We start from the raw sequence: 21,243 nt of genomic DNA, 5'->3' as shown, positions 1-21,243 counted from the left end.
CTGAAGTAATAGAGAAAACAAAAGGACAAGTTCCTGGGTAGAAAACTGCGAGCGACTGGGAGGGGTGGGTATAAACACAGGGGAAAGAAGGGAGAACGTGAGGGGGTGGGTCTGTGAGAGGGATCGGTGGAGATCGGAAGAGACACCCAGGAATAAACAGGGACGGAACAGGGCGCCTGGAAATGAAACGTGTGGAAGTCGAGGCTGAAGCAAAGGCAGCTCAAAGGGGCAGAGAAATGTCCCAGTCCTGAGGGAAGGGGAGACGCCGCTCACTCATTTCAGGTTTCTACCTTGACCTGGTTGCCGTGTCAGTGTCATTAAAACATAAACTGCTCCCCAAATCCGTGGGCCTCTTTGCCATTGGCCTGGGTATTAAAGCTGCTGCTCCGCTCATTTCCACTCTGAGGGGCTTTTACAGTATTAAAAAGGGGGGCAGAAAAGATAAGTCAGATTTGTCCCTTTTTAAATGTCCCTCCCTGCTGCTGTTGCTGGGGGGGAAGGGGTCAGATTTGTGTCTGTTCTGGGTTGGGTCCGCCCAGGCTGTGGGGCTGGGGAGAGGGCGGCACCAAGGGTCAGCCCCCCCACACCCATCATGGCCGTGCCCCCACCCATGTCCCAGCCCCACTGCGCTCTGCTCCACCATGGCAGCAGTAAGGGCGCACCCTGGGGCTGGGCGGCAGAGGGCAGTGGGCTGGGAGCCGGGCGGAGCTGGGCGGAGCCGGGCCGGGGGGACAGTGTCACTGCGGCTGGGCACTTGCACCCGCACTGGGCGGGGGAGGGGGAATGGCTCCGGGGCCCTGCGGCGAGGGAGCTGAGCGACTGTTGGGAACCGGTTCCAACTGGATTTTCCCGCCTTGGCGAGAGTTCCGCTCCCCTCAGGGGACCCTCCCAGGGGGCTGAATGAGACGGGAGGGGGGGGGCGCCGGTCACTGCTGTCTGCCCCGAACCCCCCCCACAGATCTCTCCTCTCCCCCCATAACATCTAGGGACTCCCCAGCCTCCGCCCCACATCCCCTGATTCTGGATCCTTCCCCAAGGCTCTTCCTCTGGGTTCCCTTCATATCTCATCTGTTCTTTAGCCAGGGAAGGGAGGGGGGTATAAAACACCCGAGTGAGTCACAGGTGCCAGACCCTGGCCCAGAGGAACGGGGCCGTCGCCTTCCGCACAGAAAGATCAGACGCCTCCCCCCAGGGTACCCTGGGTATCGACCAATCAGCACCTTGTCCGCACGCATCCCTGTTCTCGCTTTTACACTTCCCTGCGCTCACAGAGGGGCCCCTTGTATTTCCTCCATTATGACGATGCTAAAACCTCTAGAACAGGGGAACAGAATGAGGTGCTGAATAAATCAGGGTTAGCGGGGGCCAGGGGCAGGGGTGGGGGAAGGCGGGAGGGGAAGGAGAATGCGATTTTCTGATTAGGAGTCAACAGGTTCCCTGCAAGGTCACTTTCTGAGCGGGAAAGTGTTTTACTCTCCCTCTCCTGAGCCGGGGGCCTGGAGCAGCCCACGTGGAAAACGCAAGAATGAAATGGGGAGCGGCGAACCCTGCACCTGTCCTGGGTGGGGCCAGAAACTGCTGCCCCCCTGAAAACCAAGCAGGAGGAACCCAGGGTCCCCATTCCCACTTCTGCCTTGGCAGGGGCAGGGGAACCAGGGGCAGCAGATCATAGAATCATAGAATAATAGGACTGGAAGGGACCTCAAGAGGTCATCGAGTCCAGCCCCCCGCCCTCAAGGCAGGACCAAGCTCCACCTACACCATCCCTGACAGATGTCTATCTAACCTGTTCTTAAATATCTCCAGAGAGGGAGATTCCACCACCTCCCTTGGCAATTTATTCCAATATTTGACCACCCTGACAGTTAGGAATTTTTTCCTAATGTCCAATCTAAACCTCCCCTGCTGCACTTTAAGCCCATTACTCCTTGTCCTGTCCTCAGAAACCAAGAGGAACAAATTTTCTCCTTCCTCCTTGTGACACCCTTTTAGATATTTGAAAACCGCTATCATGTCCCCCCTTAATCTTCTTTTTTCCAAACTAAACAAGCCCAGTTCATGAAGCCTGGCTTCATAGGTCATGTTCTCTAGACCTTTAATCATTCTTGTCGCTCTTCTCTGTACCTTTTCCAATTTCTCCACATCTTTCTTGAAATGTGGCGCCCAGAACTGGACACAGTACTCCAGCTGAGGCCTAACTAGTGCAGAGTAGAGCGGCAGAATGACTTCACGAGTTTTGCTTACAACACACCTGTTGATACAACCTAGAATCATATTTGCTTTTTTGGCAACAGCATCACACTGTTGACTCATATTCAACTTGTGGTCCACTATGACCCCTAGATCCCTTTCTGCCATGCTCCTTCCTAGACAGTCGCTTCCCATCTTGTATGTATGGAACTGATTGTTCCTTCCTAAGTGGAGCACTTTGCATTTCTCTTTATTAAACCTCATCCTGTTTACCTCTGACCATTTCTCTAACTTGCTAAGGTCATTTTGAATTATGTCCCTATCCTCCAAAGAAGTCGCAACCCCACCCAGTTTGGTATCATCCGCAAACTTAATAAGCGTACTCTCTATCCCAATATCTACATCATTGATGAAGATATTGAACAGTACGGGTCCCAAAACAGACCCTTGAGGAACTCCACTTGTTATCCCTTTCCAGCAGGATTTAGAACCCTTAACAACAACTCTCTGACTACGGTTATCCAGCCAATTATGCACCCACCTTATCGTGGCCCTATCTAAGTTATATTTGCCTAGTTTATCAATAAGAATATCATGCGAGACCGTATCAAATGCCTTACTAAAGTCTAGGTATATGACATCCACAAGGCTCGTTATCTTATCAAAGAAAGCTATCAGATTAGTTTGGCATGACTTGTTCTTCACAAACCCATGCTGGCTATTCCCTATCACTTTATTACCTTCCAAGTGTTTGCATAGGATTTCCTTAATTACCTGCTCCATTATCTTCCCTGGGACAGACGTTAAACTGACCGGTCTATAGTTTCCTGGGTTGTTCTTATAGTTTCCTGGGTTGTTCTTATGGTGCATCGTGTCTAGGAGCCAGGGCGTCCTTGGTGCCAACTGGAAGAGGGCTCACAGGCTCCCCTGGGCTGAGCTCTGCTGAACAGTTCACCCAGGGGAGCACGTGAGGTTGGCTCTGAGCTCCAGGGGCCCCACGGTGAGATGTCAGAGCAGAGGACAGGCAGGTCGTGTGCCTGGACTCACACTTGTGCCTGGGGGGTCCTGGTATTCAGGCAGGCCCTCGGGAGGTGACACACCCTGGCTGTGCTCCCTGTCATGATTATGAGGGTTAGCCAGCAGCCTGGGGATTAAGGAGTTAACTACACCTAGCCAGGTGGAGTGACCAGTAGGAATGTAGGGGGAACTTTCAAACTGGGACAAAGGAATTTGGGGTTTTTTCCTTTCTCCTTTTGGGTATGTCTAGACTACATGCCTCTGTCGCCAGAGGCATGGAGATTAGGCTACCAGAGGGTATGTCTACACTACAATGTTAGTTCGAACTAACATTCATAGCCGCTACACTAGCGCTCCGCTAGTTCGAATTTGAATCGAACTAGCGGAGCGCTTAGTTCGAACTAGGAAAACCTCATTTTACGAGGATTAAGCCTAGTTCGAACTTACTAGTTCGAATTAAGGGGTGTGTAGCCCCTTAATTCGAACTAGTGGGAGGCTAGCCCTCCCCAGGTTTCCCTGGTGGCCACTCTGGCCAACACCAGGGAAACTCTATGCCCCCCTCCCAGCCCCGGACCCCTTAAAGGGGCACAGGCTGGCTACGGTGCCTGTGCCAGGTGCAAGCCTGCCAGCACCCAGCCAACAGACCCTGCACCTGGCACGGCACAGAGCCACCCACCCGATTGCCCTGGACCGCAAGAGGCGGGCACCTTCCTGGATCTCCACACTAGGCACAGGAAAGTGGCCGGCTAGGGCAGGAGAGCTGCCAGCCTGGCCACCCAGGAGCAGGTGTGCATGAAAATCAAGGGGGTCCACTGAGACCCCCGACCCTGAGCCCTGAGCTTACAATGGCCATACTGGGTCAGACCAAAGGTCCATCTAGCCCAGTAGCCTGTCTGCCGAAAGCGGCCAACCCTAGGGACCCTGGAGGGGATGAACCGAAGACAGTGACCAAGCCATTTGTCTCATGCCATCCCTCTCCAGCCTTCCACAATCTTTGGGCTGGGACACCACTCCTACCCCCTGGCTAAGACTACTCCATGGACCCAACCTCCATGACTTGATCTCACTTCCCTTTAAACTCTGTTCTAGTTGTAGCCTTCACAGCCTCCAGCAGCAAGGAGTTCCACAGGTTAACTATTTGCTTTGTGAACAACAACTTTCTCTTACTAGTTTCAAGCCTGCTACCCATTCCTTTCCTTTGGTGTCCTCTAGTCCTTCTTTATGGGAACTCATGAAGAACTTTTCTGAATGCACCCTCCCCACCCAACCCCTGCTTTTAGAGACCTCTATCCTGTCCCCCCTCCGTCTCCTCTTTTCTAAGCTGACCAGTCCCAGTCTCTGTAGCCTCTCTTCATCTGGGACCTGTTCCCAACCCCTGATCATGTTAGTTGCCCTCCCCTCTCCCAGCCTTTCTCTTCCCCTCTCCCACCTCCTTTTCCCAGTCTCCCCCAGTTTTGTTCAATAAAGACAGAGTCAATGTTGGAAGAAACGTTATCTTTATTTTGTACATCAATAAGAAGGGGGGCTAGGGAAGGGTAAGTGGAAGGAGGTGAGGGAGGAATGGGGCACGAGCCCCCAATGGTGAGGACTGGGCTGGCTCTGCGGGCTTCTGGGGGTGGAAGCTCTCCTGCAGCCCCCCGATTGCCCTCTCTCCCCAGATGGCAGCCTGCGGCAAGTGCAGCCGGGCTGATGGCCGAGTGGTGTGATGTGCCCAGTGTGGGTACTCCGGGCAATCCAAGCCAGGACTGGTTTTCAAGCGGGGCACCCCTTAGAACTGTCTGTCCGGGGTGGGGGTCGGGACCCTTTAAGCGCAGCCCTCGGCTAGCCTGAGACAGCATCTCCACACTCTAAGTCCTCCTCTGATGCCCTGCCGGCACTGCTTCCGGCCATCCTTAAGCCCTGTTCAGAGTCCACTCAATGTGGACTTGCTAGTTCGAATTAGCAAAACGCTAATACGAAGTAGTTTTTAGTTCTAGACGCGTTAGTTCGAATTAGCTTAGTTCGAATTAACTAATTCGAACTAAGTTAGTTCGAACTAGCGCTGTAGTGTAGACATACCCAGACACAGTAAAATGAAGCAGCGATTTAAATAATCGCCGCTTCATTTAAATTTACATGGCTGCCGCGCTGAGCCGACAAACAGCTGATCAGCTGTTTGTCGGCTCAGCGCGGCAGCTATGTAAATTTAAATGAAGCGGCGATTATTTAAATCGCTGCTTCATTTTACTGTGTCTGGTAGCCTAATCTACATGCCTCTGGCGATAGAGGCATGTAGTCTAGAGTACCCAGTGTCTCTCTGGGTGAGTCCTCTGCAGCTACAGGGAGGGACAAGCATGTCTCTCTCTCTCCAAGACACCATTCTCCATTTTCTGTAAGTAGGGTAAAGTTTAGGTAGTTTCGTTAGGCTTTATTGTTTTAAGGGTTGGGTATGGGATCTGAGATCTGGCACTGATTAAAAGATGTTTTGGCTTTTCTTTGTAACTATGTTCTAGGCCCATGGAGTTTCTTCATGAGTATATTTTGTTACCTTCCCATCTAGTCGTTATGCTTGCAACAGGAATATATTGTAATAATAAAATATCTTTCTTTTCTTTTTATTAACCGGGCAGTGGTTAATTGTGTGCCGTGATTTTTATTCTAGGGGTGAGATTTCCCAAACAATCTTTCCCTTGATTTCTTTATCAATATTTGGGTGGTGGCAGCGGAAGTTCTATTCCCAAAATCTAGGTTTTTAAGATTTTGGGGGAAGTTTTGTACCAAAGCCTGGTAGATAAGGCTTTGGGGTACACTTGCTGGCCCCCACTTCTGCATTTATCATGCCAGAGTGGGGAAGGAGCCATGACAGGAGGCTCTGTCTGTGGGGCTCAGACTGGCAATTAGTCAGGGATGTGGGGGAGGGGTTGGCAGAGGGGGGCTCTGTCTGTGGGGCACAGACTGGCAGTTAGGGACATGGGGGAGAGGCTGGCAGAGGGGGGTCTGTCTGTGGTGCTCAGATTGGCATTTAGGGACGTAGGGCATCGACTGTCAGAGGGGGGCTCTGTCTGTGCCTTTCTTTCTGGAAATTGATATTTTAAATCTTTCCTTGATCCCTGGGCCCTTAGGGCCGTGCCCCACACACCATCCCTGTGGCCGCCCCCAGCTCCTTTCCCACAGGGAGGCCCGTGAGGCTGCCTCCAGTGCCAGGCTAGACCTGGTGCTAATGATGCAGGTTGGGGGTTCAAGCCCCCGCTAGGCAGTCTGGGCGGGGGGGCCTGTCTCTAGCCGGCAATTCGGGGCAGAGCGGCTGGGAAAGGAAACAGGCTGATCCGCCGGCAGGGAACAGGCCCCAGAGCTGGTGAGAGGAGGCTCCAGCAGGCAGAGACTGCGCTGGGCCAGCCTGCGGGGAGGGGGCTCTGGCCCCCTGCTTCCCTGCCCTCTCTTAGCTCCCCCCTTCCCCTGTGGGCTGAGGGGGATGTGGGCCCAGGGCCCAGCCTGCCCATCCTGCCCCAGGGGAGGGGAAGCCAAGTGCAGGGATGTGGGAGATGAGTCCTCATCTCTGGGCCCGAGGCAACAGGGCATCCCCCTCCCCTGTGAGCTCGGGTGGAGGCAGGAGGGATTGACATAGGCTGGGCCGCAGGGTTTGCGCTGGGGCGTGAGCCCGAGCTGTGAGCCTCAGCTGGACTGGCTCCTTCCCCCTCTCACTGCTGCCCCTCTGGCGAGAAGCGCACAGGAGGAGCCGGAGGAGCCGGCCTCCCGGGGCAGAGGAGACGGAGGCACCTGCCTGCGAGAGGGGACAGGCTCACGCCAAGGGTCTTTCTGTGGTGCCGGGTGGGGAGGAAGGCCAGGCACAGGCCAGCGGGAGAAGGGGCAGCGCCTGCCAGGGCAGAACGGGGGCCACCAAGAAGGAGACACCACGTTTCTGCCTGGTTCCACCTAGGGTTACCAGGTGAGTTAAAAAAAAATACTGGACACACTTGATCTCAGATGGGGGTGGGGGGACCAGCTGGGAGGGATGCAAGGCTGGCCGGGAGAAGGGCGGGGGGCAGCCGGTGGGAAGCAGGGATGGCAGGGGGGCAGGTAGGGGGCAGTTGGGCTGGCTGGAGGAGTTAGGGGGTCATTGGGGCTGGCCAGGGGAGATCAGGAGATTGGGCAGGGGAACCGGCTGGTGGGAAGCAGGGCTGGAAGGGGGAGGCGGGTAGGGGGCAGCGAGGCTGGCCGGAGGAGTTAGGTGGTCATCGGGGGCAGTGGGGCTGGCCGGGTGAGATCGGGAGATTGGGCAGGGGAACTGGCTGGTGGGAAGCAGGGCTGAAAGGGGGGTGCGGGTATTGGCTGCAGCAGATCTGGACGGGGGAGATCGGGCGGGGGAAAATTGGGACAAGAAGTGGGGGAGAACCGGCCAGCTGGGAGGGTGTCAGCGGGAGTGGGGGCGGGGGGAGTGAATCGGCCGGCAGGGAGCAGGACTGACCCGGGCACGTGAAGATCCCAGGGTGCTGCCTGTCCCACGCACGGTCCCGGCGAAGTGCGAGCAAGTCCGGCTGTGGCTCCACAACACACTTGACCCGCGCTCAGGGACATGGACGGGGCTTCCCCTCTGCCCCAAGGCGTCACACACAACCAGAGGCTCCCAGCACCAATCGCGCCCCCCTCCCAGCCACTGCCCCGCCCCCGCCAGGCTGCACATGTCCGGTATTTTCTGGATTTTGTTACCAGACAGTCGGCCCAAACCGGCCTGTCTGGTTGAATACCGGACACCTGGCAACCCTAGTTCCCCCAGGGGCCTTTGTATGTGAAGCACAGAGGAGAACCCGCTACACTGGTGAGTTCCTCCCCGGGATGCCACCCACTTGGGAGTCTCTTGCAGATGGGCCAAGCTGGACAAAGCTGCAGCCTTTTGATAGCTCAGCAGGCAGAGGGGAGGGCTGGGCCCGGCACACGACCAAGTGATTCCCTAGGGGCATAGGCGTGCGCAGCACATTGCACTTGGCTGTGCACCCAGGGAATTTGATTTTTTATTTTTTTGAAAGGCGAACATTTATTGCGTACTCAATCCTAAAGGACAGGCTGCGAGCAAACACGGGCTTTCCATCCATTTCTACAGCATCTATAGTGCGCAATTCGTACTTTCAAACTAAAAGAGCATTTCATGCGTTAAATTAAAACGCAAAGCCGCTTTTTTCCGAGACATTAGGATGTGCCTGGGCACACCCGGTACACCCCTATTCACACCTATGGCTAGGGGGCTGGTTTGTCTGCAGCTCGAAGGGGAGCTTCTCTTTCCTGCCCTGACTGAGGCAGAGCAGAGGTAGAGAGGCAGGGCTGGCACCTAGGCAGACAGGGGCGGAGAGGCAGGGCTGGCACCTAGGCAGACAGGAGCGGAGAAGCAGGGCTGGGACCTAGGCAGACAGGGGCGGAGAAGCAGGGCTGGGACCTAGGCAGACAGGGGCGGAGAAGCAGGGCTGGGACCTAGGCAGACGGGGGCGGAGAGGCAGGGCTGGCAGGCCCCTAGGTGGACAGCAGGGCACACAAGGCCCTTCCAGGAGGCCCAGCTGCGCTCTCCATGGAGGAGCCAACCAAGGGCTCAGCCCCAGGGACAGAGGCGTCTGCCCAAGCCAGGGACTGGACCAGGGACCTTTCAACCTCCAGCCTCGTGCTCTCCCAACTCCTCTACCTCAGCGGCTGCCCCCTGGCCCCAGGGCCTGCGCGTCTCTCCCAGGGCGGTTTCCTCAGCAGCAGCGCACAAGAGAGAAGCTGTTGGCAGGGCCCCTGCAAGGCAGGAGGAGCTTGGCCTGGCCCCCTCAGCCTGACTCGCTACTTGGCCCCTTTCCTGCCTCCCTGCCTGGGCTGTGCCGGTGGCCGACGGGCTGCGGCTGCGGGGGGGCGGGAAGAGGAGGGGCAGTGAGAACCCGGCGGGAAGAGGGTCCAGCTGCCTCTTTGCTGCTTTTTCTCCCCACAGCTGGATTCCAGGGCTGGTCCAAGGGGGCTGCTCCCCAGACTCTCCCAGGCCCCCTCTGACTGGCCCCAGATCCCCCTGCAGCCAGGCTGGGAAAGTGGCCTGAGAGCTCTGGGGCCTGGAAACTGTGGTTAGCCTCTGCCCCACACAGCGCCGGAGCCCAGAACCAGCTCCCCTCCCCCCCGCTAGGAGAGCTGGGGAGACTGCAGGGAAGAGAGGCATTGCCACTGGGGCAAAGCACAAGGGTGACAGCTGGTCTCTGGGCCGGCACCCCCAGGATGGAACCAGAACCCCCACCCCTCACAGCACAGGCGAGCGTCCCACCCTTGGTGCTCAGTGTTCACCCCTTGAGAACAGCATCAGCTACACCCCCACCGGTGGGTTACATGGGCACCAGAGAGACCTGGGGCATAAGGAGCCTAATGGCCAGGTGGGGAGAGGCAATTAGTCAGTAGCTGAGACTGTCGCCCTCCTTCCCCGGCTGCTCCATCCCATCCCCATGTTGGGCAGTGAACCCCCTAGTCGCTTGTTACCCCTTTCTCACTTAGGTTACGTCTGCTCTGCCCCGTTATTCCGACACAACAATGTGAGTGTCCACACAGCAATTCCTCTATTGGGAAATAAAGTCGAAAGCATCATTCCAGCTTCTGTAACCCTCATTCCACACTAACTAATGCCTCTTCCGAAAGATCCATTTCCAAATGCTGGTCATGTGGACGCGCCACTGCTGCTATTTCGAAATAGCTGCCCCTCAGGGCCATTCAAAACCATTACTCCCCAGTGCTCCCTGAGGCTCTACATTGAGGTAGCACATCCCCATTAGGGGAGCCTGTCTCGGATTCATTTTGAGGCTTCCCTGTAGAGGGGATGCTCTTATTTCGGAATGTATCTTCCAGAACAGCTTATTCCGAAATAAGCAGGCAGTGTAGATGCACCCTGAGTGCTTAGGCCCAAGTTTGGGGCCTGGCAGATATTTTGGAGGAGTGACTGTCAGTCTGGACTCATCACACTTTATGTAAAGGCTCCATAGAGTCTGAAAAAGAAAAGAGCAGGAGAACATGCCCAGACAGGTGGCACTGACTGATCTAAATTGCAACCTGCCCATTTCCCAGCAGACAAAAGTGAAACTAAACTCTCTGGTTTCTGCAGGAGAAGCCATGGCTGCTGCGACTACAGGAAAGAAGTTCCAGGATGAAGTGACCTGTCCCATTTGCCTGGAGTATTTTGACGATCCAGTGTCTCTCGACTGTGATCACAGCTTCTGCCGAGCCTGCATCGCCCAGTGCTGGGGGGGGCTCACTGCAGATGTCTCCTGCCCCCAATGCAGACGGGCCTTTCCCCAGGGGAACCTCAGGCCAAACAGGCAGCTGAGGAGTTTTGTGGATGCAGCCAGAGAACTCCAGTTGCAGGCAGGGAGGGAACCAGCCCCAGAGAGACTGTGTGAGAAACACCAGGAGCCTCTCAAGCTCTTCTGCAGAGAGGATGAAATCCCCATCTGCCTGGTGTGCGACAGATCCAAGGGGCACCGAGGTCACACCGTGATTCCTGCCGAGGAAGCTGCCGAAGAATTCCAGGTAGGGAAATGCCAACTGTGATCCCTGCCCTCGTGGGACTGAGGAGGAGCAGCTCCCACTCTGGGAATCTAGCTGATAGGATCAGGGGTGGGACTGCAGGCAGCAGGGACGGCCTGGCGATAGGGCACCGCAGCAGGGTCATTGACGCCCGAGTGCCCCTCGTGGCATGGGGTAGCCCTGCCTCAGTTTTCCAAAAAAGACTGACGGTGGCATTTTGTGTGGCCAGTAACAGCCCTGCTCTCCCAGCCGGGACTCTCAGGACTTTGAGTCTGGAGTTTGACCTTATCATCCTGAGCAAGATCCAGGGTCTCCTCTGCCTGCTCCAGGGGCCTCCTCCCTGTGGCTTTCCCTGGGCCTCTGTTTTACCTACTCCAGGCCGGGTTGGATCCCACGACCCTTCACCCTGCCCTTCATTGTCCCTTCCTGGGGAGGAGAATTGACTGTGTCTCAGGCAGGGCTCACAACCAATGTTCCTTCTAAATTTTCCATCTGTGTGTGGAATAAATGTTGTTTGGTGTGCCAAGGCATGTGTGGCTGTGCACCACCCATAGAAATACCTGCTGCCAGCTGTGGGCAACTGGGCGTTCTGCTAATCAGCTGGACAGCACTGGAATCTCTCCTGGGTGGCTGCCAAAGCGCCCGGCTTACAGGGACCCTGCTGAGAGCTACTCCCTTGAAAGGGCCAGCCAGCCTGTGCCCAGTCTCGTCCCCACCCGCCTCTCCTGAGCCACAGGGAGAGCTCCACTCCTGCAGATTCCTCGTTGGGATTTATCTCTGCAGATTCAGTGGGGGAACCTTGTGCCCCCCACGTGTCCATGCTGACGTTAATGGCAATGGCAATAATTGGTAGTTAGTAGAATGCACTGGTGTCTATAGCACCAGCCTCTCCGGGCCCACGGAGTGATTGGGGCACCCATTGGACAAGCCAGCCAGAGAGAGCTCCTAGCCCCAGCCACAGCCTCATGCACATGACCCGCAGCAGGTGGGTAAAGAACGAGTCAGGTTGGGAACAGGGGAGGGGCACTGAGGAGTGTTTGCAAACACCTGCAATCGCCAGAGCTAGGTCATCACGGGTGGCTGCCTGGCCAGATTTTCACCCTGCACCTGCCTGGCTGTGTCTCTCCTCTCTGCTCCTCTCCCCCTCCCCCTATGCGCCCTGGCCTCTCTGGAGGTCCCTGATGCTCGTGGTGTCCCTCCTCTCCTCCAGCTTCCTCCCCTGCAATCTCCCCCCACCTCTGCACATGCAGCCTCGGAGTATGTGACCCCAGCTCCCTACGGTAACAAGGTCTGACAATTTCAAACCCTCTGAAAACACTCCCAGTGTCTATTACTGTGACTCTGTCTCTGATCCCATAAACCTGCCGGGCCCTGCAGTCGTGAGTACAGTGTGTGGTTGTGCTGGGCCAGCTCCCCTCCCTATAGTCCTGAAAATAACAAGCAGAAACAAAATTAAAAATGTTTGCGGGCAGGACATTACAGAAATGGGTTGAACTGAAAATGATCTATTTTTAAATGATTAGCAAATCTCACATTTGATGTTTTGCTTAGTCACATGAAATGTTTCTGTGTCTCCAGGAAAGGCTCCAGGCCCAGCTGAAGACTCTGAGAGCCGAGCGAGAAAAGCTGCTGGGACTGAAAGTGAGCAGGGAGGAGACCAGCCAGGAGTATCTGGTAGGTGCCCGGCGTTATTACCCTGCCGTTGGAGCAAGCCGGAGGGAGCTGATCCGGAATCAGACGCTAAGGAGCAGCCAGGACAATCTAGGGACTAGATTACAGTTTCTCTTGATCAGCTGGGGAATGAACCCAGAAATCACAATTCTTGTGCAAGAGGGCCAGTGTAGACAGCCACGTTAATTTCTTGAGCAAGAAAGCCCAATGGCTAAAATGGCCATTGGAGTTTTCTTGCGCAAGAGAGCATCTACACTGGCACAGATGCTTTTGCACAAAAGCACATGCCAGTATAGATACTCTCTTGCGCAAATACTTTTAGCGGAAAAACTTTTCTGTTAAAAGTATTTGCACAAAATCATGCCAGTCTAGACGCAGCCGAAATGTTTCTTTGGTGACAAATCTTCATTTTCCCAGGAAAAAAATGTAACGAGGAAAATGTCACCAATGGCTAGTGTGGAGTCCTGCTCCCTGCTGCTTTGGATCAGCATCGCTGGGACCATCAGCTACTCACGATCCAAAGCACGTCAGACACGGAAACGTGCTTCATGAGATTCTGGGGCCAAACAGGAAGACGTGAGAAAATTCTCTCTCTAGTAACCACAGGAGACTGTTCACTGTCCAGTGACTTAGAATTTGCAAAGAGATTCTCCCCCTGCACACGCCGTGCTCCTTGAAGCGCCCCAGGCTCTATCCATGTCCCCCTAGTGGTGGTGGTGATGTTCTTCCTTTGGTTCTTCTTCCAGAAACAGACACAAGCCGAGCGGCAGAAGATTGTGGCCGAATTTCAGCAGCTGCGGCAGTTCCTGGAGGAACAAGAGCGACTCCTGCTGGCCCAGCTGAAGAAGCTGGACAAGATGATCGTGAAGGCACAGACTGAGACTGTCACCAAACTCTCGGTGCAGATTTCCCATCTCAGAGAGCGGATCCGGGAGCTGGAGGGGAAGTGCCAGAAGCCAGCGAGTGAATTCCTGCAGGTGAGACTGAGGGGGAAATTCCCCGGATCCCACCACAGAGACAGGACAGCCCCTAACAGGTGGGCACAGGAGTCAGAGGTCACAGGGCAGCTCCGTGTGCGCCCTCCTGGCATGGGAATTGTTGTTTTATGCAGACCCACAGGCACAGAGAGACTAGAGAAGGGGAAGCCCCATTTGCTCAGGGATCCATGGCCCTGGGGCCAGGCAAAGCCTAGTTCCCCTCGCTCCCCTCGCTCGCCAAATCCCTCCCTTGGAATTCACAGTGTGTGTCAGGTGGAACTGAAACGCTCTCTCTCTCTCTCTCTCTCTCTCTCTCTCTCCCCCCCCCCCCCCCGCCTCCCCCAGGACATCAGAAGCACCTTGAGCAGGTCAGTGGCTCTCACCCCCTCACAGCGCAGGGGAAACACTGGGCAGTGAAGTTGTCGCTGCCTCTCCCCAGGGCTCCACAGCAGAACGTGCGGGAAGGTCACATTTGGGATTCAAATCTCTGACCCATTTAACCCTGAGGCCCTCGCCCCTTTAGAGACGACTCTGCAACTCCCCAGGGAAAGGCGCAGACTGGCCTGTGGTATATTCTACCCATGTCACCTCCCCGGGGACTGGCTGCCCCAGGACTGAGGGGTGGGACGTGGGCCTGTCCCTGCTGGGCGCTGGGCACCATTCAGCCCAGGGCAGCAGGGACCCAGGGTCCGTCCCGCCCAAGGGCTGTTTGGAGACCTGTGTGGGATGAGCCGGGGAGGGGGAGCTGGTGTCACAGTCTAGTCCAGGGGTCTCTGACCTTTTTAAGCACAAGGTCACTTTTTGAATTGAAGTGCAATCCAAGATCGACCTCAAACCCACCCTGGCCCCGCCTCCTCTGTGTTACTGTTTGGAGAGCTGTGTGGGATGAGCTGGGGAGGGGGAGCTGGTGTCTCAGTCTCGTCCCCAGCTGGCAGATTCTACATCCCTTCCCCCGGGAACCTCCGGTCCCTCAGCGCCTGGAGGCCCAGGAGTGAATTAGCCGTGACTCAGTTCCCCTTTGTCCCCAGAGCTGGTCTCCTCAGGCCGGACATGAGGAACATTCCTGAGTCCCTGTGGGGAAGGTCGTCCGGCCGAGGGCTGCGCTGCCCCTACTCTCAGGCTGGGAGAACTAGGGAAATTCTAACTCCCGGCCCATCAGGGCAGCGACTCGCTGGCCAGAGGGTAAGAACTGAGTCACTCAGTGCAGGGTCACCATGGGACATTGTTTCTCTCCAGGTGTGAGGAGGGGCGGGCCCAGCAGCCAGAGGAGATGGCTCCTGAACTGGAAGAGCGAGTCCGTGAATTCTCCCAGCAAACTACTGCGCTGTCGAAAACACTGGGGGAGTTCAGAGGTACCTTGGGGGGACCGAACAGGGTGCATGGCACAGACTGGGAGTGCAGGACACTCAGGTTCGTTAATTTAACCCTTCTGTGTTCAGAAGCTTTGCAATGACACTGCCTGTGAGAGTGAGAAACGCCAGAGAGAGAAACAAATTCTGCCCCGTTCCCTTCTCCTGGGGCATAGGTGTGTCATGATGCATTTCTCCTGTGATGCTCTGACTGCCCTGTACGATGTCTGACATGTTACGCACAGGCAGACTGAACACCAATTAGCTCTGCTCCAGTCACCTTTGTCTCATTTTGTGAGAAGTAGGGTTATTTCGAAAGAAGGGTTTGATCTCGAAATAACTGCGTCAAGACAGCGCCTGTTATTTCGAAATAGCGGCCGGACATGTTTATGTAAATGAAGCACAGGATATTTAAATCCTGGCATCATCTGCAATTTGGAATGTCTGCATCTGCATTCCTCTCTCGAAAGAGGGAGACATGCCCTTTGAGACCAAGGTTACTGAAGGAAACATTTCCCTTATGGCCAGCACACGGCTCGCCAATCAGTCAGTGTAAATGCTCAGTCTCAGTTTTTCCAGACTCATGAATAAAAAAGGCCCCTGGTGCCAGTTCTCAGCCCTTCCCGTACTGGCTAGTGCCAAGCAGACACAGCGGAGACGGGACAGGGCCTCGGCGTAAGGGCGGCTCAAATCAATTCCCGTCTCACCGAAGGTCACAACACTCAGGCTCAGATTTACTCAAATCCCTTCGCTTGGGCTCCTGCATCTCTCCCAGCCCGAGGGCTGCAGGGCGGGGGCCCCAGGGCAGTGCAGCCCCCAGCCACAGGTGGGGTCCGTGGGAGCTGCAGGGGCCCAGCCCCCCGAGAACCAGGGATGCAAACCTTGTGTCTAACCCATTATCCGACTGAGCAGGTCTGGCTGGCGACAGCCCCTCCCCCCTGGAGCAGCCCCCGACCTGCAGGGCTCTCACCACCAGCCCTGGGCGGGGGCTGCTGCCGACTTCCTGCTCCCACTGGAGAGCCCCGTCCCCCGCGGGCCCAGGAGCAGCCCCCTGCCCGTGGCCGGCGCGGAGCCTCTCCAGCCCCACCGGGTCCTGGTGAGCCAGCCCAGGGAGCACGGCCCAGCCAGGGTGCTGCCTCCTGGTTAGCCCCTTAACCGGGCACATCCCTGCTGAGAGCCAGGCCCTGGGCCAAAGGGCAGCACCCGACCTCTGAACCCTCAGTCACAGGCCGTTTGTTCGAGCTGGGCCCAGCCCCACCCTGAGCTCTGGTCCTGCCTGGCCGCCCATCTGGGCCAAGGGGCTGCAGGGAAGGAGAAAGCCCCTCCCCCACGGCAAGGGGTCCCTCCAGCACAGGGGCCTCTGGTGCCTCCTCCCAGCAGCTGCAGGCCCAAGGCCTGTCCCTGAGGGGTGGGGGAAGGAGGGACAGAGGCGTGTCCCGGAGAGGGGTGGGGAGGGGCGGGGTTGGAGGGGTGGGGGAAGGAGGGACAGAGGCGTGTCCCTGAGAGGGGTGGGGAGGGGCGGGGTTGGAGGGGTGGGGGAAGGAGGGACAGAGGCGTGTCCCTGAGAGGGGTGGGGCTGAGGAGGGTGGCGGAAGGGATTTCACTCTGCAAACCTGAAATCTCACCTCTTCTATCCTTCCCCCTCCAGGCACTCTGCCGGCTGCACTGGAGGCATCCCTAGGAGTGCACAGACCAGGTGAGCTGCCTCGAGCCCCCTCAGAGCCAGGCCTGGGCGCAGTGCGGTGCCCTAACACAGGCAGGCACCGGGCAAGCCGCAGCCAAACTACCCCCCTCCCCAAACCCTGGCTTTCCTCCAGGCCAGGGGCACCTCCTGCACCCAATTCCTCATCCCAAGCACCCCCCAAAGCCCACAGCTACAGCCCACCCTCCGGTCCAGAGTCCCTCCCCAAAACTGGAGCCCCCTTTGCATCCCAAACCCTCATCCCCAGGGCTCCCCAGAGCCCCCAGCGCCTCCAGCACCCAGCTCCCTGCCTGAGTGTGCAGCCCCAAGGGCATCCTGCCCGGCCCCGAGAGGGACAGAAGGGGAGTCGGTGACGTCTCTGCTGCCGCCAGCCGGAGGCTGAGCAGCCTGGTGTGGGGCAGGTCGGAGCTCAGCCCAGAGCCCCAGTGCGGCGGGAAAGGAGTCGATCCCAGACGGGCCGTTCGCGGGAGACGTGTCCCAGGGGGAATCACAAACCCTGCCCATAAGCAGCTGGGACCCAGGGACATTTCAATGGGGAGGGGCCCAGCCGAGCGCAGGGCCTGGTTTCAGCCAGCCCTGACCAGGCAGTTTCCATCCCGTCCCTCTGGGGTCCCCGGCCCGGAGTCGCTTGTCCCCGGCCCAGGGAGAGGGGGGCAGATTCCCAGTGTCAGGGCCCCTCTGATCCCTTCTCTCTGCCACGGCCCCTCCCTGCCAGAGGAGTGAGCTGCCCCTTGGGCTGGGCCGAGACCTCAAGGCTGCTCCCCACTCAGAGCCGGGCGCCCCAGGAGGCAGGAGAGTCCCTGAGTCACTGCCCAGCTGGGGCAGATTCTGTCCCTGACGCCATCGACCCCCCCAGGGCCGAGCTCTGCCCCTCATGCTCTGATTCTCCCCCAGCCAATGTGACTCTGGATCCAGACACCGCATATCCCTGGGTCGTCCTGTTGGGGGATGGGAAACGTGTGAGATGGACATGGACACGGCAGCCACGGCCCGACACCCTGGAGAGATTTGACTATGTGCCCTGTGTGCTGGGCAGTGAGGGCTTCACCTCGGGGAGACATTACTGGGAGGTGGAGGGTGGGGATGGGCGATGGGCTGTGGGGGTGGCCAGAGAGTCTGTGAGCAGGAAGGGAGAGATCAGCCTGAGCACCGAGAATGGGATCTGGGCTGTGGGGCGGTGGTGGTGGGGGCAACCCTTCCAGGCTCTCACTGACCCTCACACCCCTCTGCCCCTGAGCCCCCCCAGCAGGATCCAGGTTTATCTGGACTGTGACCGGGGGCAGGTGACATTTATCGATGCTGATACCGAGGCCCCGATCTTCACTTTCCCGCCGGGCTCCCTCCCTGGGGAGAGAATCCGACCCTGGATCTGGGTGGGGGACACAGACACTGAGCTCCGACTGTCTCCCTGACAACAGCCTCTCTGGCCTCACACCCGCCAGTCTGTGTGACCCTGGAGGACTCCCCTGTACCCCGCCCCTGGCTCCTCCTCTCTATGGCTTCTGAAACCTCCTCTCCCTCCCTCCCTGCAGCTCCCCTTAAGGGAGGTGGAAGGACCCTACTGCAGCCCCAGACAGCAGACAGGCCCTGAAGGGCAGAGCTGGGGGCTGGGCACGGGGAGAGCTAACAGCCGGGCTGGGGACAGGCAGAGTTCAGATCAGCTCACACAAATTGACCAACCCAACGGCTCTGCCCCTCACTATCCCCCCGGATTAGGGGCTCTGGGGTCCAGCTGGACTCAGGAAAGCAGCCGGCCCTGGCGCCTGAAGCTGCTGCCTGCTGGGAACGTTGCTCTCCCCGGCAGAGCTGGAGACAAGGAGCGAGCTCCAGGCAGGGGCTGGGCTATTGCAACGCTGAACGGCGCTGCCTGGAATTGTAGCTGCCCAGAAAATCCCTGGCACGACGCTGCGAGCCCCCAGCCTGAGTGATGGGGGATGGGAGTGTCTGGGACAAGCCAGCAGGCCCGGCAGGGAGCTGCCTGAGCTAGTCTATGGGGGGCGCTCACCAGGGAACATCAGAGCAGCCAGACTGGGTCAGACCAGAGGCCCATCCAGCCCCGTGTCCTGTCGGCCCACAGTGGCCAGTGCCAGGTGCCCCAGAGGGAGGGAACAAAACAGGGAACGTCCAGTGACCCCTCCCCGTCACCCATTCCCAGCCCCCCACACACAGAGGCAGGGACCCCTGCCTGCCCAGCCCCTGTGTAACTTTTGTGTCGGGAACTGAGAGTGAATCATTCGCTTTAATAAAATGTTTCCATCTGCTCCTGTCTGGTTGCTCTCTGGTGTGTTCCCCCCTCTAGGAAATGGATTGTTGCCGCAAAGGGGGATTTCTTGCGCAAGAAACCGCTACGGCTAAACTGGCCATCAGCGCTTTCTTGCGCAAGAGGGCGTCCACATCTCTTGTGCAAAAGCACATGCCAGTGTAGACGCGCTCTTGTGGAAGACTTTTTGGGCAAGAACTCTTCCGCAAAACAGTTCTTGCGCAAGAAGCTGCCAGTGTAGACATAGCCTGAGGGATACAGGAGTCAGAGTAAGAAGTCCTACAGCTTGGCAATATTTTGAAACCATTTTGAAATAACTACATGCTGTGTAGAGGTGGACTAACTTATTTCAAAATAAAGTTGCAGTGTAGACACAGGGGCTGTGTCTACACTGGGCCACTTATTCCGGAAAATCAGCCGCTTTTCCGGAATAAGCTGCGAGCTGTCTACACTGGCCCTTGAATTTCCAGAAAAGCAACGACTCTCTACTGTACAAAATCAGCCGCTATTCCGGAAAAACTATTCTGCTCCCGCTCGGGCATAAGTCCTTATTGCGGAAAAATGTTCCGGAAAAGGGCCAGTGTAGACAGCCCAGTAGTCTTTTGCGGAAAAAAGCCCCGATCGCGAAAATGGCTATCGGGGCTCTTTTCCGGAAAAGTGCGTCTACATTGGCCACGGACGCTTTTCCAGGCAGTGCGGAGCCGGCACGGCTCTCCCATTGGCCTGGGGGAAGGGCGCGGGTGAGTCACTCCGCTAGGGGCTGTGGGCGGGAGGGAGAGGCAGAGGACAGGTGGGGTGGAGTAAAGCAGTCCCCTGCCTCCTCCTTCTGACTGTTCCATCCCAGCACAGGGCCATGGGAACGGGGACCCCGGTGAGCCAAAGGATTCGGGGGGGGGGGGGTGTGTCCTCCAGCCCTGAGCTGAGTCCAGCCTCTCAGGTCCAGCTCAACCACTCCCATGGCTCGCCCAGGTACCAAACCCAGGTCAATGGAACCCTCCCCCCCCCCCCAAGTTCTCACATTCCTCTGTCCACAGGCCCCGAAACCTGCCTCTCTGCAGCTGCTCCCCTGGCAAAGGCTGCAGGTCTGGTTTCTGCCTCTGGGCCGTGGCTGCGGAGGGAGGGGCCGTAGCCAGGGCCAGCTCTAGGTTTTTTGCCACCCCAAGCAAAAAATTTTTGGCCACCCCCCTCCCCTGCCCTTGGCCCGCTGCTGCAGGAGAGGCCCTGAGGAGGAAACCCCCCTTGCACCTGGCGGCTCTTTGACTCCCACCCCCCTCTGGCCAAACCCAGCCTAGTCCTGTCCCCCCTCCACACACCCCGACCCCCCCACTGAACCCAGTTTCCACCTTCTCTCCCTTCCCAGCCAAACCCGATCCCCCACTTCCCCCTACTGACTCTGTCTCTTTCTCCACCGAAGCCCCGTGTCCCCTTCCCTACTTTGAATAAGATCCTCCGGAAAAGGGCGCTTTTTCCGGAGGATCGGGGCCAGTGTAGACGCTCTTTTCCGGCTTTTCTAAAAGCCGGAAAAAAGCGGCGGACATTTTTATTTAAATGCCGCGGGGGATATTTAAATCCCCGCGCATTTCCTTACTACGATGGCTGAAATTAACATGCCCCTTCCGGAAAAGGGGCCAGTGTAGACGTAGCCTTAGTGTTTCTGTCCTTACACCGGCAGTGGGTAAAAACATCAAGGGGAATTGCCTCTTCTTGTTCCTTCCCTCTCCCATTTTTTTCCTTCTCCCCCCGCCCCTATTTATTTTGGTCTTGGACATCCAACTCCAGTCACCTGAAGCAGCGGGCTGTGCCCACCAAAGCTCACAATCCCATCTACATGTGTTGTGAGTCTATAAAATGCTACCAGATCATTTGTTGTTTTTTAAGTGTATCCTGTACAGCACTGGTCTCCAACCTTTTTACACCCAAGATCACTTTTTAAATCTCAGAACAGGCGCACCGCCCCTTCCTTGAAGCCCCTCCCCTTCCTTGAAGCCCCGCCCCTTCCTTGAAGCCCCGACCTCTCTATTCTCCTCCTGCCCATCACTTGCTATCCCCAGCCCTTACTTACACACTGATAAACAGTTTATTTTTAAATTATGCAATACATACAATTATAGTTATGAAATAAATGGTCTGTTTTTTATTCATGCTATTTAAATCTAAAATGAAGCATTTATAATTATACATTTTGTGGGGACAGAGTATTGCGGCTGGGGGCAGGGGAGAGGGAACAGGGTGCTGGGAGGGCAGAGGACAGGATTCTGCAGCAGGGGACAGAGTGCCAGTGGGGACAGAGTTTGGGGAGTGGGGATGGGAATGGGGACAGAGTTCTGTAGCTGGGGACAGGGCAGTGGGGACAGAGTTCGGAGAGTGGGGACCCCAGCATTCTGTAGTTGAGGACAGGGGAGTGGGGACAGGGGCATGGGATGCCAGTGGAGGCAGAGAGTCCCCTGCATCTCCCTCCTCCCAGTATTCCCCCCCCCGCCGGGAAACCAGCGCATGCCTACCCCGGGGCCGACCCCCGCAGGGAAGCCCTGCACGCCCACCTGCCCCGGGGCCAACCCCCCGTGCAGGAAAGTCTTG

The 21,243-nt window shown here is 57.1% G+C and overlaps 1 protein-coding gene across 1 annotated transcript; it reads left to right on the top strand.

The window, feature by feature from the left end:
* The first annotated feature begins 10,277 nt into the window (after nt 1-10,277).
* On the top strand, nt 10,278-19,899 carry LOC149522202 (zinc finger protein RFP-like). Its single transcript, XM_089770604.1, has 7 exons — nt 10,278-10,710; nt 12,286-12,381; nt 13,125-13,355; nt 13,701-13,723; nt 14,592-14,707; nt 16,353-16,400; nt 17,301-19,899. Exons 1-7 carry the CDS (start codon nt 10,294-10,296, stop codon nt 17,816-17,818), a joined length of 1,449 nt encoding a protein of 482 aa, XP_089626730.1. The 5' UTR covers nt 10,278-10,293; the 3' UTR covers nt 17,819-19,899.
* The last annotated feature ends 1,344 nt before the right edge of the window (nt 19,900-21,243 follow it).

This window comes from Pelodiscus sinensis, chromosome 19 (genome assembly GCF_052426305.1).
Source record: "Pelodiscus sinensis isolate ZL-2025 chromosome 19, ASM5242630v1, whole genome shotgun sequence".
NCBI classification, from domain to species: Eukaryota; Metazoa; Chordata; order Testudines; family Trionychidae; genus Pelodiscus; species Pelodiscus sinensis.
This window is presented reverse-complemented; position numbering and strand designations above follow the sequence as displayed.

Bases quoted from the DNA above. Each gene is read 5' to 3' on its own strand.
- LOC149522202 (XM_089770604.1), top strand. From the start codon at position 10,294: ATGGCTGCTGCGACTACAGGAAAGAAGTTCCAGGATGAAGTGACCTGT. The intron at 12,382-13,124 runs GTAGGTGCCCGG...TTCTTCTTCCAG, and splicing joins AGACCAGCCAGGAGTATCTG to AAACAGACACAAGCCGAGCG. The intron at 16,401-17,300 runs GTGAGCTGCCTC...ATTCTCCCCCAG, and splicing joins CCTAGGAGTGCACAGACCAG to CCAATGTGACTCTGGATCCA.